General features: G+C 52.3%; 8 protein-coding genes across 8 annotated transcripts; 2 read left to right on the plus strand and 6 right to left on the minus strand.

Annotated features, from left to right (window-relative positions):
* Positions 1-227: 227 nt before the first annotated feature.
* Positions 228-2236, minus strand: NUU61_008469 (putative protein kinase; the record flags this gene model as incomplete). The annotated part of the gene is made up of 2 exons (XM_056658994.1): positions 228-775; positions 832-2236. 2 exons carry the CDS (start codon positions 2234-2236, stop codon positions 228-230), a joined length of 1953 nt encoding a protein of 650 aa, XP_056507287.1.
* A 1163-nt stretch (positions 2237-3399) lies between these two features.
* On the minus strand, positions 3400-4299 carry NUU61_008470 (uncharacterized protein; the record flags this gene model as incomplete). The annotated part of the gene is made up of 1 exon (XM_056658995.1): positions 3400-4299. One exon carries the CDS (start codon positions 4297-4299, stop codon positions 3400-3402), a length of 900 nt encoding a protein of 299 aa, XP_056507288.1.
* Positions 4300-4546: 247 nt separating this feature from the next.
* Positions 4547-5491, minus strand: NUU61_008471 (alpha/beta hydrolase; the record flags this gene model as incomplete). Its single annotated transcript, XM_056658996.1, has 1 exon — positions 4547-5491. The coding sequence occupies one exon, from the start codon at positions 5489-5491 to the stop codon at positions 4547-4549; it is 945 nt and encodes a 314-aa protein (XP_056507289.1).
* A 497-nt stretch (positions 5492-5988) lies between these two features.
* NUU61_008472 (cyclase) lies at positions 5989-7212 on the plus strand (the record flags this gene model as incomplete). Its single annotated transcript, XM_056658997.1, has 5 exons — positions 5989-6176; positions 6228-6339; positions 6391-6433; positions 6486-6590; positions 6647-7212. 5 exons carry the CDS (start codon positions 5989-5991, stop codon positions 7210-7212), a joined length of 1014 nt encoding a protein of 337 aa, XP_056507290.1.
* Positions 7213-7400: 188 nt separating this feature from the next.
* NUU61_008473 (flavin-containing monooxygenase) lies at positions 7401-9020 on the minus strand (the record flags this gene model as incomplete). The annotated part of the gene is made up of 1 exon (XM_056658998.1): positions 7401-9020. One exon carries the CDS (start codon positions 9018-9020, stop codon positions 7401-7403), a length of 1620 nt encoding a protein of 539 aa, XP_056507291.1.
* A 540-nt stretch (positions 9021-9560) lies between these two features.
* Positions 9561-10619, plus strand: NUU61_008474 (SDR family NAD(P)-dependent oxidoreductase; the record flags this gene model as incomplete). Its single annotated transcript, XM_056658999.1, has 6 exons — positions 9561-9609; positions 9666-10026; positions 10088-10200; positions 10247-10269; positions 10322-10374; positions 10430-10619. The coding sequence occupies 6 exons, from the start codon at positions 9561-9563 to the stop codon at positions 10617-10619; spliced, it is 789 nt and encodes a 262-aa protein (XP_056507292.1).
* A 116-nt stretch (positions 10620-10735) lies between these two features.
* On the minus strand, positions 10736-12604 carry NUU61_008475 (Zn(II)2Cys6 transcription factor; the record flags this gene model as incomplete). Its single annotated transcript, XM_056659000.1, has 1 exon — positions 10736-12604. One exon carries the CDS (start codon positions 12602-12604, stop codon positions 10736-10738), a length of 1869 nt encoding a protein of 622 aa, XP_056507293.1.
* A 925-nt stretch (positions 12605-13529) lies between these two features.
* Positions 13530-14236, minus strand: NUU61_008476 (protein transporter TIM23; the record flags this gene model as incomplete). Its single annotated transcript, XM_056659001.1, has 2 exons — positions 13530-13553; positions 13643-14236. 2 exons carry the CDS (start codon positions 14234-14236, stop codon positions 13530-13532), a joined length of 618 nt encoding a protein of 205 aa, XP_056507294.1.
* Between the last annotated feature and the right edge of the window lie 86 nt (positions 14237-14322).

The following is a 14322-nucleotide window of genomic DNA, read 5'->3' on the forward strand; positions in this document are numbered from 1 at the left end:
AAAGGGTATAACAGCGGGTCTAGTCACAGGAAAGAGAAAAACAACCAAAAAAAAAAAGGAATTCAGATCCGATCAACTCGGAACCCAACGTGTCTCGTGAAAAGAAAATTATATATGTAGTGGTAAGGGGGAATCACAAGCACAGAAAAGAAAGAAGAAAGAGGGGGGAAAGAAAAGTGAAAAAGAAAGAACAAAAACAAGACAGCGGCGTGCATGGGAGACCCGCTCTATGGCACTTCTTTGTCGCCTCGTTTCAACCCCTCGGGCACATTGATAGCATCGCGCACCCACTCTATGGCGGCAATCTCATCGAGCGACTTGCGCTTGGTGTTGCGCTTGAGGAGACCCTCCACACAATGCTGGGCACCATCTAGCCCCTGGCCCTTCTCGGGATCCCATTCTTCGTCATCGTTGGCATAGCGGTACCAGCTCCACTCGCACCGAGCGATACGGTGCGGCGTACGGGCTCGAAGCTTGGCCGGGTCCCCACGAGTACCGGGCAGAACATCAAAAGGCAGACGGCTCTCCATGATGGCATAAAGCAAAACACCAAGCGCCCACGCATCGGTCGAACGACCGTCATACGCCTGGCCCATCAGAATTTCGGGAGCGGCGTAGTCCTCACTACCACACCGCGTTTTCAAGAGTGGGCTCTCGGGAGGTTCAGGGATGCGTCGTGAGAGTCCGAGGTCACTGAGGGTGACCACGGCTCGATCATGAGTACGCCAGTTTTGCACATCTTCCATGGCATGGGCAGGCATGGTGAGCAGAACATCTGGAAAGACCATTAGCATCATTTTCATAAAGTTATGAAGAGTGACCGAGACTTACTTTCCAATTTGATATCCCGGTGCACAATGTAGTGAGAATGTAAGTATCGCACAGCATCCACCAGCTCGGCGAAGATGCGTCGAATGAGACCGGGCGACATGGGTCGGGGGCCGGATGTAGCGAATTCAAACAGATCTCCGCCGGGACAGTAATCCAAAACCAGCAATGCGCGCTTCTCGTCACTGCCAAATGCCTTCAGCTGGACCAAAGATGGGTGGTTGACAGCCTTCAAGATTTCGACTTCACGCTTGAGAGACACTTCCAGCCGCCCCTCGTCCGCACCACCCGCAGGACCATGCTCGATGATCTTGACCGCGACCAATTTCTGAGTCGTAGGCGCCACATCACTGGGTCCATCGGTGACGGGTGATAAGGGGGTCTCGGGAATCTGCTCCACACGAGCGGCGAGACTGACTTGACTGAACGTGCCCTGGCCAAGAACTCGCAATTTCCGGTACATTCGGGCTTGTTGGGTGCGGATCGATCGAACAGAGTAAATTTCCTCAGGGGCCGAGAGAGGTGCTGGGTGATGGATGACCGCTTCGTTGTCACTGTCCCCATATCCACTGCCACTACTGCGAGGCGGGCTTGGAGGGCGGACAGTTGGCAACGCAATCCCACGTTGAACCGCCAAGTATTGTTCACGATGAAGGCCTGCGGCCTTTGAGTCGACGCTGGACGATGGCGCGATGCTTGGACCCGTGCCGGAAACAGCAATTGGACGGGGTGGAACGGAGGTACGGCCGGCGGGAGCGTAGTCACTCAGACTGCGGTTGCGAGCGTGTTTTGATGGTGAGTTGCGACGGATTCGAGTCGACACTGGAGATTCTTGTCCCAGCTCATCAAACCCCGCATATGACTTGCCACGGGAGCGAAAAGCCGGCGGACCGAGCATCTGTGATGAGTCACTTAGCCGCAGACTCGAGCCACTCCGTGAGGCCATGGACGAGGTGCGCGACAGCGATGGCAAGTCGCCTCTCCGCCATGGCGATGCGCCACCAATCGGGGATGGCAACGGGGTGATGTCACCCATCGCATTCAACTGCGGCGACGACATGAGAGAGGCAGGGGACAGTGATCCCGCGCTCGAGATAGGCGGGGCAACGAGGGCGCGCAGGCTTGGGGTACGCTGTGGGAGACTGCCAGACGACACACTGAGCGAGGCCAAAGGATCAGATTCTCTGCTGGAGGCTGGGCGAGTGTTGGGCAAGTCGGTGCGGATCTGGAGAGCGGGCAGCATAGGCGATATCTCGGGGTTGAATACGGAAGGCACCAGGTCGTCTACTGAAAGAAGGGTAGGGTCGACCTTGGGGCTCTTTGTGGTGCCATGGTCGCTGGATGCATCGTGAAACTCGCGTGGACTCCAGCCAAAGCGGTCGGTCGGGATACCGGACTCGGAGGCCATTCGAACAAAAGAGTTCTCGAGGCCTCGACCGCAAACGGAAATGGCGCCACACAAGGCGGTTCTACAACCCCAGTCGATGAGTGTGTGGGGATAGGAGATGAGAGAGGCGGACAAGATAAAGATGCCCCCGGTCTCAGCCTCCGAGCCAAAACGGCCTTAGCGTGACGACCCGTTGAGGGCCAACGGTCTATATATAGTGGAATGAAAGAACCGGCATGCAGCAGGGAGATGGGCGGATGCAAAGAGATTGGGTCAAAGGAGTGTCGAAGAGGATCGGGGAAAGAGTCAAGGACAAAAAATCCGGAGTGAACAGCGCAACATCCTCGCAAAACACTGAAAAGAAGCGAAAAAAGGACGACGCGGACAGGGTCAGCTGATGCGGCCCGATGCAGATTAGCGCCTATGCGCGCCCCCCGCATGGCTTATGTCAGGGATGAGTCATCGGGCTCCTCGGCCATGTAGATACAACTATGCACAAAAAGAAATAATAAAATAATAAAATAATAAAATCGATTATTAGGAGATCTTCAACGAATTAAGGCATATCTGCAAATTTCGCAGAGGCCTTTGGGAAAAGCGCCTTCTCTAGTCACCCGTGTAGACGCCGGAATCCAAAATAGAACAGTCGAAGTATATCACCTGCAATGATACGACGCTCGTCCATGACCTTACTGTTCACAGACTTTAGCGTTTCCGGATGGAAGCTCAGTTTGCAACTTGGCATATTTCTCGTGCTGATTGTTTTACTCATGGCATTGTTGTGGCTGTTAAAGCACTGGCAAGTTTTGAAATGTCTATGTCAATCCTGCGTCAATTCACCAAATTACGAGACCTCCCAGACTGATGAGTACACGGTTAATATGACTCATTCTTAGCGGACGAACACCTTAGTGTTGCCCTCTTTTTCTGATTGGTCTAGCCCCCCTATTTCTATCTGATGTCTGCGTAGATTGCCTTTTTAGGAGACAAGTAGGCTAAATTCGGGTATTTAGCCATAGGCTAACCCGTGGATTGACCTATATAGGTTGTCTGCGGGTCTATCCAGGTCTAGTGCACAAGGGCAAGTTGAATTTAGCTATTCTCGCAATCTTTAATAGAATGCCAACAAAGAAGTTTGAAAGCGCTAGTACTGAAACAGCGTTGATCTATATAGTTTCCATGGCCTAAAATCGATTCTCCGGCACAATCAGTCGGCCTGCCACTTCACCATATGCCCCTTCCACTTCACTGATAGCTTTCCCTTGCACCCAATATCCTTTCCCATTTGAATTCTTGGCCAAAGTAGCGGCAACAATCGCCCAGGCCACATCATCCGCCGTGCTCTTCAAGGTGTGCGGCTGTGTGGTGGCTTGGAGACCTTCCACCATCGACGTCAGCGTCAACCAAGGAGCGACCCAAGAGATAGAGATCCCTGACTGAATAACCTCTGGAACCTGGGATGTGCTCCGGACCAGACCCAGCACAGCGTGTTTACTTGCGGTGTAGAGCGGTTGCGAAGAAACTGGTAGGTAGGATGCGGCCGATCCCACAACAACGATTCGTCCTCCACCCTGCTGCTTCATGTGGTGGACCCCAAGCTTCAGCCCAAATAAAACAGAGTTGACATTGATGTCGAATACGTTCGTGGAGGGTCGCCGGAGTTGGCTTCCCGGATCACCAGTTTCGGGTTCATCCGCCAGGTAATTGTAGAGAACCTGGGAATCCATCTGCATCCGTTGAGCCGGATCGGCTCTCTGCAGTAGGGAAATCTCGGGATTCACGGCTGCATTGCACACGAGAAGATGAATGGGGCCGATCGCGTTCGACACACGATGAAACAGCTTTTCTTGTTGGCCCCAGTCACTCACATCGCACACCTCATACGTGGCTTGCCGACCAATCTTGGTGCATGCACTTTTCAGGTCCTCTTCATGCAAGTCGACCAGAACCACACGAGCCCCATGTTGGGCGAATAGGGACGCCGTCGCAAAGCCAATGCCTCTGGCAGCACCGGTGATAAGAGCGACGTGGTTGTTGACAGAATGGTGGACAGTATCTGGGGTTGGTCTTGAAATGGATGCCATGGTGAATAGTAAAGAAATGGGAGAGTTCAAATTTGGGGAAACCCATGGATGGATTGAGTCTGAAGAAACGGGGGAAGGGCCCATGTTTATATCGGAATCAGATGCCCCGAGTCCCACACGGCCCGGCATTTCTGCTTTCCGATCTAATGAACTATGGAGCAGATTAAACCTGAGTGTAGTTCGAAGGGTCTACGGTGTAAAATCCCCTCTCCTTCCAACAATTTTCCCAAGTATCAATTGATGCTAATCAAAAGGTAAGCATTGCCTTATAGCGATTTTCTATTGCTCTTTGCGTCACACTCGCCCTTGGTGCCAGGGCCTCGAATCCATGTGGCATGCCCGGATAGAGATGGCACTCCGTGGGAATATTTGCCTCCACAAATCGTTGCGCATACTCTAGCCCCTCATGAACAAAGATGTCAAGTTGTGGGCAATCTATATACAATGGCGGAAGACCAGCCACGCTTTCCACTCGGGCTGGTGCGGCGTAGGGCACGATATGATCGCTGGCGTTGGATCCAAGATATGCTGTCCACCCGGTGATGTTGTCCTGCTCGGTCCAGAAGGCCAACGCACCCGCATGATTGGTGACTGTCCGGTCATCCAGCATGGGGTAAATCAAGATTTGTTTCGCTAGCCGTGGCGACAACGCTCGATCTCGAGCCAGCAGTGTCAGTGCGGCGGCCAAGCCACCACCTGCACTTTCCCCCATGACTGCGATACGAGTGGGATCAATTGACAGCAGCTGTGCATTTTCATACACCCATTGAAGTGCTGCCCAACAATCCTCAAGTGGAACGGGGTAAGGATGCTCGGGTGCCAACCGGTAGTCGATGGTGAGGACCTGAACCCCGGTCCGCGACACTGATGCGACATGCGATGTTGCACACTGCTCTGCACTTAGCGAGATGAAACCTCCACCATGAATGTGCACAATTGCTGGTTCTCTATGTTCACACGGCTCCCGCCGGGCGCGAAAGTGATAGACCGTCACCAGGTGGCCGTCCGGCGCAGGGACTCGATGAATGAGTTGCTCGAGATTGTCCGGTAGTGGAGGCAATTTGCTGGTCATAGCAGTCATCATAGCTCGCCTTGTCGTTATATCATGCAGATCCGGTTTGTCAGAGATGGCCAACCGCTGCAGAATCGGGGCTGCCTCTTTGGCGAACTCGGGGTCATATTGAAGGGACATAGCTCACAGCACAGAAAAAAAAAATTGTTCACCTCTCTGAAGCGAGAGGACTCCAAGCAAAATATGGCACGCATTGGGATAGCACTTTGTGCCGAGGCTTGAACCTAGGGCTTCGGCGCCGTGTCGTTCCGTATGGCCTGGACTGAAAGCCTCGAAGGCTTCGAAATCATCTACCGGATTTTCCGCGCGATTTCCTTGTGCCTTTTCTCTCATAGTATCCGGAAAGACAGTCTTCCGTCTCCCTGGTTGAAACAAAGATGGGCACATCCCCGGATCCACAGCGATTGAAGTGGGGACACAATCGTTGAGGTAGGTGACAGCGAGGCGATCCACTTCCCGCACTAACACCCGTGAACTTCGGAAGCTGCTCAAACGAGCCTCTCGCGCTGCATTGCCACTTGTCAGATTCAAGTGCTGCCGAGAGCCTGCAGCTTTCCGCATCTGTTCTCAACAATTAAAAAGAAGTTCCAAGTTGCCACTTCAACCCCCAACCTCACATGATGGCGCCCCAAATCCCGAGCTTCGACGACCTGCCACCTGTGGAGGGTATGCCCCAGGGTTGTGCCTGGGGTGTCTTTGACAAAGACGGCCAGAAAGATATCTATGGAACTCTCAATCTGCTCACACCCGACGTGGTCAAGGCTGCGGCTGCGGAGGTGCAGGAAGGCATCTCAATCTCTCTGAAGTGAGTTGACCATTACTGCATCTTTTCAATTCAATGAATAACAGCCGTCAGTTGGCCAATTGGGAGTATCAAAATGCCCAACTTCTTTCGGAAGAGTCTCTCGCATAAGGTCCTCAAACTTGAGGATCACCAGGCTGGTTTACATTATGGGTTTGATGATGAGGTGTGTCTTTTCTTTCTATTCTAACGTGATGGATAGGCTCATGGATATCAGGTCGAATTCAATACCCAAGCTAGCAGCCAGTGGGATAGCCTCTGTATATTTTGCAATTATCCGAGAACTCTGAGTGTCACTCTAACATACCATAGGCCATTTTATGCACGTTCCCACAGGCCTAGCATACAATGGAATTCAGCCGACAGTAGAAGAGCTTCAGGACCCTACCACTCGACAGAAGCTTCCTACACTCGATCGTATGGCTTTCCCTGGTGATATGTGATGATCTCGGAGGTGCTCACACAGAATCCAGATTGGCATGCCCGTGGTGGTGTCACCGGTCGAGGAGTCCTAATTGATTTCAAAAGCTATGCCGAGGCCAAAGGTATCTCATACTCCCCATTCTCGAGATTCCGAATTGGTATCTCCGATATCGAAGCAGTGGCTGCGTATCAAGGCATCACTTTTCGCCAGGGGGATATTCTCATAGTCCGCTTTGGGGTTACGGAGGAACTGGGCCGCATGAATGGCGACGAACAAGCTGCGGCGATGTCTAGTCATCATGTCTGTGGATTGGAAGGCACCCCCGAAATGGCTCGCTGGTTATGGAACCAGCATTTTGCCGCCGTCGCGAGTGATAATATCGCCGTGGAAGCCATGCCGCCTATAGTCGATGGACAGGAACAACCGCTAATTCACCTGGTCCTCCATCAATGGTGTCTCAGTTTATTTGGCTTGCCACTTGGCGAGTTATGGGATCTTCAGGCGCTGGCAGACCAATGTGAGGCCAGCCAGCGTTACAGTTTCTTTCTCACTTCGTCGCCATTGAATGTACCAGGAGGAGTTGGAAGTCCGCCAAATGCGTTAGCCATTCTATAGTATGGATATTGATGATTTGCCCTCAGAAATTACTCTTGTAAGAAGAATACAATAACAATTCTTTCTATAAAAACAACAAAGCGACAGGAAGGAAATAAGATGGACTGTCTGAAATTAATCTTCAGGTAATATGAATTTGATTATATTCTAGCAAAGCTTCACTGTACAGATACGAGAAAGTAAATACATCACAATGTGTGAAAGCCGTCCCAATTTTCTAAGGAATCCATGCAGTTCTTCCACCAGCGCTGCATTCCACCAAGGTAGATGAGCGGCTCCCGACGCTTACCAGGGATGTTGGTACCCATGTACCAAGAATCCGCCTTGGGGTACAGGGTATGCTCGCTCACAGCAGCAACATGATCCTGCCATTCTTCGGCGGCTTTTTGGCTAGGCTCAATGGAGCCAAGTCCTTCCTTCTGCATCTTCTCAATGGCTTTGCAAATCCAGTCCACCTCCATTTCAATAAAAGGAGGCCCATTAGCCAAGGAAGTTGGAGCTTGGGGTCCGTAGACCATGAACAGGTTCGGAGCGTCGGGGACCATGATGCCCAGATGGGTTAGGATACCATCCTTCCACTTGTCAGCCAGAGGGACCTGGTTGCAGTCTGAGATGTTGAGGTCCAAAAGACTGCCGGTGACGGCATCATAGCCCGTGGCAAAAATCACAATGTCCAGATCGTGATGCTCCATTGTGTCTCCGTCGCAGGTCGACAGCCCGGTGGTATCGAATGCCGTGATAGGGGAGTGTTTCAGGCTGTGCAGTGTCACATTGAGACGATCAATCATCTCGTAGTAGTCTTGTTCTAGACTGGGTCTTTTCGTACCGACGAGCATCTGCTGCTTGAGCGGAGCCACCAGATCCATTTTCTTGCGGTCCGTCATGCGAGCCCGCACTTGTTGGACCCAATAATCGTAGAAGATCGAGTTAGCTTGTTCATTCAACAGGAAATCGTAGTAGTTCGAGATCAGCCAGCTGTAGCCGCCTCGCGCCCAGAGCTCATCGAACAGCTCCTTTCTCTCCTCAGGAGTGGCGTGGAGCGCGGATTGAAATCGGGTGTTATGAGGAAACCCCGTGGCGGACGTATAGCACCGGTCAAAGATGCCATCATAGTACCCCTTGAGCATCTCCGATTCCGGGAGTGAGACTGCTCTCTGCTTCATTGGGATTGCAAAGCAAGGCGTGCGGATAAAGACTGTCAACCGACAGTCTTCCTTGGCCAAACTTTGCACAAGTTGCAGACCCGAAGCTCCGTTCCCGACAACCCCAACACGCTTGCCTGTAACGTCAAGGGAGTCGGGGTAATCAGCCGAGTGGACAAGCTGTCCTGTAAACTGCTCCAGCCCCGCAAATTGCGGATAATGCTTTTTGTAAGACGAGCCCGTAGCAGTGATCAGGTACTTGCAGGACGCCCGAAGCCCGATATTGGTGTGGACTATCCAGCGGCGGGAGGCAGTATCGTAGTGGACACGAGTGACGATGGTGTGGAAGAGAGTATCTTTGCTCAGACCCAGTACTGAATCCACATGCTGGAAATACCGGCGCAGTTCCTCATCGCCAGGGAATCTTTCTGACCAATTCCAGCCCTTCCACACGGCAGGGATGTTAAACTGATACGAGGGCATTTCGGTATCGACGCGAGCACCAGGATATCGGTTCCAGTACCACACGCCACCAAATGCACCACCAGCCTCGATCAACTTGACGGATAGGCCCATCTGACGAAGCCTATACAGAGAATTGCATCCGCCAAAGCCGCCGCCTATGACAATGGCATCTGTCTCGATTCGCGTGCCCAAATGTGTCATTCTGACTTCGGATATTCCAATTGCGAGAAGAGTTGATGGAAGAGTTCGTAAAAGAGACAATAGAAGCTGCTCAGTTGCAACCATGTAGATTGGACATGTTCTCTCTTTTACATGTCGACCTGCCCTCTGGATCATAGAGGGCCAGTTTGCCGTGTGGATGCCCCATTGTGACTCCTGGTGGACACCGGCCACACTATTTTGACTGCTGATAGCGACACATGGTAACCCCGATTCCGAATTGATCTGAACTCTGTAGACCGCAGGATCAGGAAGTCGACGGCGAGAAGTCTTGCTCGAACCCACTTCCGCCCCACCCTGGCCCGCGATTCTGCACGAGCCCTAACACGCCAAAGAGAGTAATTCGACGCATTTTTGGGTTAAGAGGGTCCAGCTCGGAACTTGACATCTCCGTGCTATGGAAATAGACACGAAACAATATCCACCGGGGACTTGGATATCCGGACGAGATTGGAAATAAAAACAACGCTCGCCCTAAATGGACTCGTTGGATGAGCAACTCAGCAGAGCATTCAAAACAAAATGGCGTGTTACGTCTCAGGAATTGCTTTCATCACCGGGGGCGGCTCTGGTAGGTATCATCACTACCGAGTGGAAGTAAGTCCCTGCTAAAGTTCAATCGCGCAGGGATTGGTAGGAGTACCGCTCTTGCTTTCGCGAAAGGCGGCATCCAGGGGCTGGCTCTAGTGGATGTCAATCTCCAATTGCTCGAACATACTCGAGATGAGATCCGCAGTCAATACCCCCTGATTGATGTGGAGATCCTGGACGCAAACGTTGCCGATGAAGCATCCGTCGACGCAGCAGTGCGAAAGACGGTAGAACGCTTTGGTCATATTGAAATTGGTGTCAACTGCGCCGGTATCAGTGGGACGCCAACACCTACACATGAGATGCCCCTGCAAGAGTGGCAGAAGGTCATCGGCATCAACCAGACGGGCGTGTGGTTGTGTCAAAGGGCTCTGGTTCGGCAGATGTTGACTCAAGAGTGGGCTGCATTTATTTCCGTGGTCGCCGAGGGAAAACAAATAACCTCTGACAATTTGAAGATCGCAGGGTCTTCGTGCTGGTCGTGGGGTGATTGTGAATGTCTCATCCATGTTCGGTATCGGTGGACCTCCCGGGCCCTTCAGTATTCCGCATTATACAGCAGCGAAGCATGGTAAGTCTTCCGAGTTGTTGTTTTCAAGCAATTCTAATCGCTTCAGCGGTGATTGGCGTGACCAAAATGGTAGATAATTTCCTTTCTGGCCAAAGAAGACCATTGCTAAACAATCATCTAGGACGCCAAAGCATACGCGCGCGAAGGGATCCGAGTCAACGCAATCTGTCCTGGGTATCGTACAAGCTTGAAAAATAATCAATCCACAATGCTGATTCCAAAATGCCAGGTTCGTCGACACCCCAATTCTCAGCGCTCAGATTCAGTCAGGGTCGATGGATTCCCAATTTCAGATGACGCCAGTCGGTCGCCCTGCCCAGGTCGAAGAAATTTCGGATGCGGTGCTTTTCCTTGCCTCTCCCATGAGTAGCTACATGTGCGGAGCCACGTTGGTGGTGGACGGAGGGTATACTGTATAGGTTGTTTTGCGTGGTAGTATAGATGGACGAAGCCAGAGGACTCTCCATGTATATTGATCCCGGAGTAAGGAAGATAATTGCTGTACATTCCTATAATACAGTTATTGTATCAGTATCTACACAAGCATAATATCAAAGTCAGCCTTCATCGCAATTTCCTGCCACTGAACATCAGCATGTGGCCCAGCCACTGCCCGCCGATGCCACAGCGTCTGGACAATCTCACAAAGGACATTGATGTTCTGGATGCCATGGCGGCTCTTCCGATCAAACAAGGCACGCATGCGCGCTTGGAGGTCCTGCCGCTCGCACTCGGCGGCAACCACAAAAATCGCCCAGTTGTAGGCACAACCACCTTTCTCGTGCGTCAGGGCATCCGCTGCTTCCAGCTCGGCAACGGCTTTGTCAACCAGGTCTTGCACATCGGATAGTGGCACCCGACGTAGTGTTCGGCGGAAATAGATTATGGTGGCGTAGTAAAAGGAGTTCAGAGCATGCTGGATAATGACCGACCCCGGTGCGTCGGGATTGGATAGGCTTGGGAAACTGAGATACAGTTGTAATTCGAGCTTGTCCAAGTCCCCAGCAGGGACCTCGGGCCGAGAATCACTGAGGGTGGTGATATGAGCCAGAAACTGAACTAAAGGTGTTGTGATGCCATGCGACCGCTCTAGATAGTGGCGGAGATCTGAAGGACCATTCAATAGTGACATCAGCTGTGTCGACACGGGCAGACTGCAGAGTGATGAAAGGGACAGGTAGCTTTGAAGCAGGCGAGAGGCGATTGGGCTTCGGATCCAGCCGTCATGGATCTCATTCTCGAGAAGACCGAGTCCACCCGCTACATGGGTTCGCCACCGGCTTCGTCGTCCAGACATAGCTTCGACCGTGATGCAGGTGAGCACGGCAGCCAAAGTGCATTCATTCATTCGCTGTGCTCGCTGTAAATTCTGACGCAGGTGACGCAGAGCGAGATGATCATGGTGCACCGCGAGAGATTGATAGCGGGGGTCATGGCCGAGGTGAAAGAGGCTGAAAGCGGAGGAAGCACAGATAGCGTGGAAAATCGAGAGATGGATGTTGGGTTCAGTTGGAGAGGCTTCCAACCCTTTTAGGGCCATTGGCATAAACACAGTGCGGCATGGGTTGTCGGGGGTGTCGATGAGTAGCATATTTCCGCTCAGGAAGATGACCCAGTGGTGGACTAATTCTGTCTCTTGCCTCGGTAGGTGCAGGGGATCCATAGGTTTGGGGATAAAACCATCATTGTTCCTCCGCTGTTCTCGCGAAAGCCGACGGCCTGGTTCGCCTCTACCCGCGACGACACTATCGCCAGCGCTGGGACTTGAGTAGTCGGCCACGGAGTGTATCACGACAAGATGATCATCAGGCTGGTTGACGGGATCGGAACATTCAAGTGTGCGCCCCTGGTCTTGATCTAAGACCGATGCCAAGGGGATATCGCAAGGCAAAGGCGCCGAGTCGGGTCTGTCAAAACGCTCATTCACATGTTGGAGGTTACCGATTGACAACTCGGCCAGGTGTGAAATACTGTTGCCCTGTGTCTGTTCCCCATCGTGCGACTCAGACGTGTTATCAAGTATGGGACTGAGAGAAGATGGGCCTCGAGGCGAAGAGTGTGGCAATGCGGAAAACACCGAAAAAGGCCCTCGTTGCTGGGGGTTACCATCTCCTGAGCAGCCGTCTAACTCGGCCAAGAGCGCTGTCACGGCAGCCGAAGATAGGCCATGCCTTGATTGTGGAGTCAAAGACCATAACTGGCGGCGATTAGAGCGTATCCCTGGGGTCTGGGACCATCCCAGCCGCAGTCCATAGCCCTGGCATTGCCAGCCGCTCCGGCGACAGCGACGACAGTGTGGGTGTTCATCATCGCACTTGACTCGGCGAGCACGGCACGTCCAACAACCAGTGAAGGTCTTTGTACGTGCTTTAGGGCCATTCACACTCCCCGATAGACTGGGCATGACCACGGACAGTTGCCATGAAATGAGTGTCGGGGGGTTGAAGAGCAAAAAATCTTCTCCAATTCCCCGCACGTCGGCACTCGCGGGGCTCTCTGATCTACACGCAGTTTCACGGCCCCGGGACCCATAAAAAGTTCTAGCGAAAAGACATGCTGCTTCAGATCCACATGCGAAGGATGGCGAAGTTGTCACTATCTACAGCCTTGTTACCTCTCTATCCCAAGTCTGGCCTGAATTACCCCCGGGGGCCATCATCTAACTGGGGGTACAATTCGGAGCGAGATGTTCATATTTCTACCAAGTGGACCCTTTCAAAATAATTGTACCGCATGAAAACCAGAACTGCTAAGCTGGAGGTTTCCAAATCCAGACAATTCAAGGTCTCCCGGCTAGGCGAAGTAGTTCAATGCCATACTGACGGGGCCTCTGAAAGACGGAGGCTTCGCCGCTAGTAAAAACAAGCTTGAATGTGCCAATATTCCAGCGGGCAGCAGGATATTATATATGGAAGATCTGCCAAGTGAATGGCATTTATACCTGCCGAGATGCATATGAAGTACTCTATTGGGAGCCCCTAGCAACATTAAGGATACGTCACTGACAGACACCGATGAAAGTGCCCAAGTCAATAAACCCAGAAAGGCAGGTGACTTTTCTATGTACATGGATCGAAGAAATAAAAAGTACAAACCCAGTTACACACCCCGTTCCCAACCCACGTAGAAATGCGAAACATGGATGCTGTGAGCGCCGGAGTGAAGAGAGCTGCAGAGATAATAAAAAGCCGTTGTAATACATTGCAGGTGGAAGTCAGAGCGTGGCGAAGACGGTCGGCCGCCTGCGTCGTGGAAGGAAAGCGTAGAGTGTATGGAACGTTCGGATAACTGGAGAGGAGGAAGGAGGACTGCTAGCCAACGCCAGCTATTTAAAGGAAGGCCTTTCTCACGACCTATATATGCCATTAGTAAGAGGCAACACTGCCCATAGCCATCCATGGATGTATATATATATGAATAGCATTGCGGTGAAAATACATACCGCCCAGGAGCCAGCAATCGTGGCCACAATACCTCCCGAAATCATCATGGGCTTAACACCACGCGTGCTCTTGAAGAGCATTCCGCTCAAGCCACCCGCCAGAATACTGTTCGTAGCATCGTGTTTACCGCGCGCGTATCCCAGTGACGAGTTGAAGCAGTTGTAGACCATCGCCACAACACCAGCCGAGTTCCCCAGAAACGGACCGCGCCGGGTAACCGAGTTCAACACACCGTTCAGACGAATCTTAGGCGGTGCCGTGACTGGTGTTTTGTTCAATCCTTCCGCAAGTCCCCATGCGCCTCCAATTGTGAGCGCGGCGAGGTACGTCGTGCCAGCGCCATAGCACAGGTCGTCGGACCAGCCGCGAGATGGCAAAACCGAGCGGGAGCCGGGGAGTTCATCAAGAGCGGAGTCTTCGAGGGTGAGGTAGTCGAGGGTATCCTGGTTTAGACCGGCCAGGGGATGGAGTTTGTTCGGGTCCGGAATGGCGACTTCGGACAGAAACGAAGTGGCATCTTCCGCGGTCGAAGGGTCGAAAGCCTCGGACCCTTGAGGTTGTTTGCGACCACTGAGCGAGTCCCAGATGGGCATGGTGAACAGAAAGGAATAAGAAAGATAAGAAGATTAAAGTACGCCAGCAAAGGAGAAAGGAAGGGAAGATCAAGGAAGAAAGTGAT

The sequence above is a fragment of the Penicillium alfredii genome, assembly GCF_028826965.1.
Source record: "Penicillium alfredii strain IBT 34128 chromosome Unknown utg000011l_segment0_segment0, whole genome shotgun sequence".
NCBI lineage: Eukaryota > Fungi > Ascomycota > Eurotiomycetes > Eurotiales > Aspergillaceae > Penicillium > Penicillium alfredii.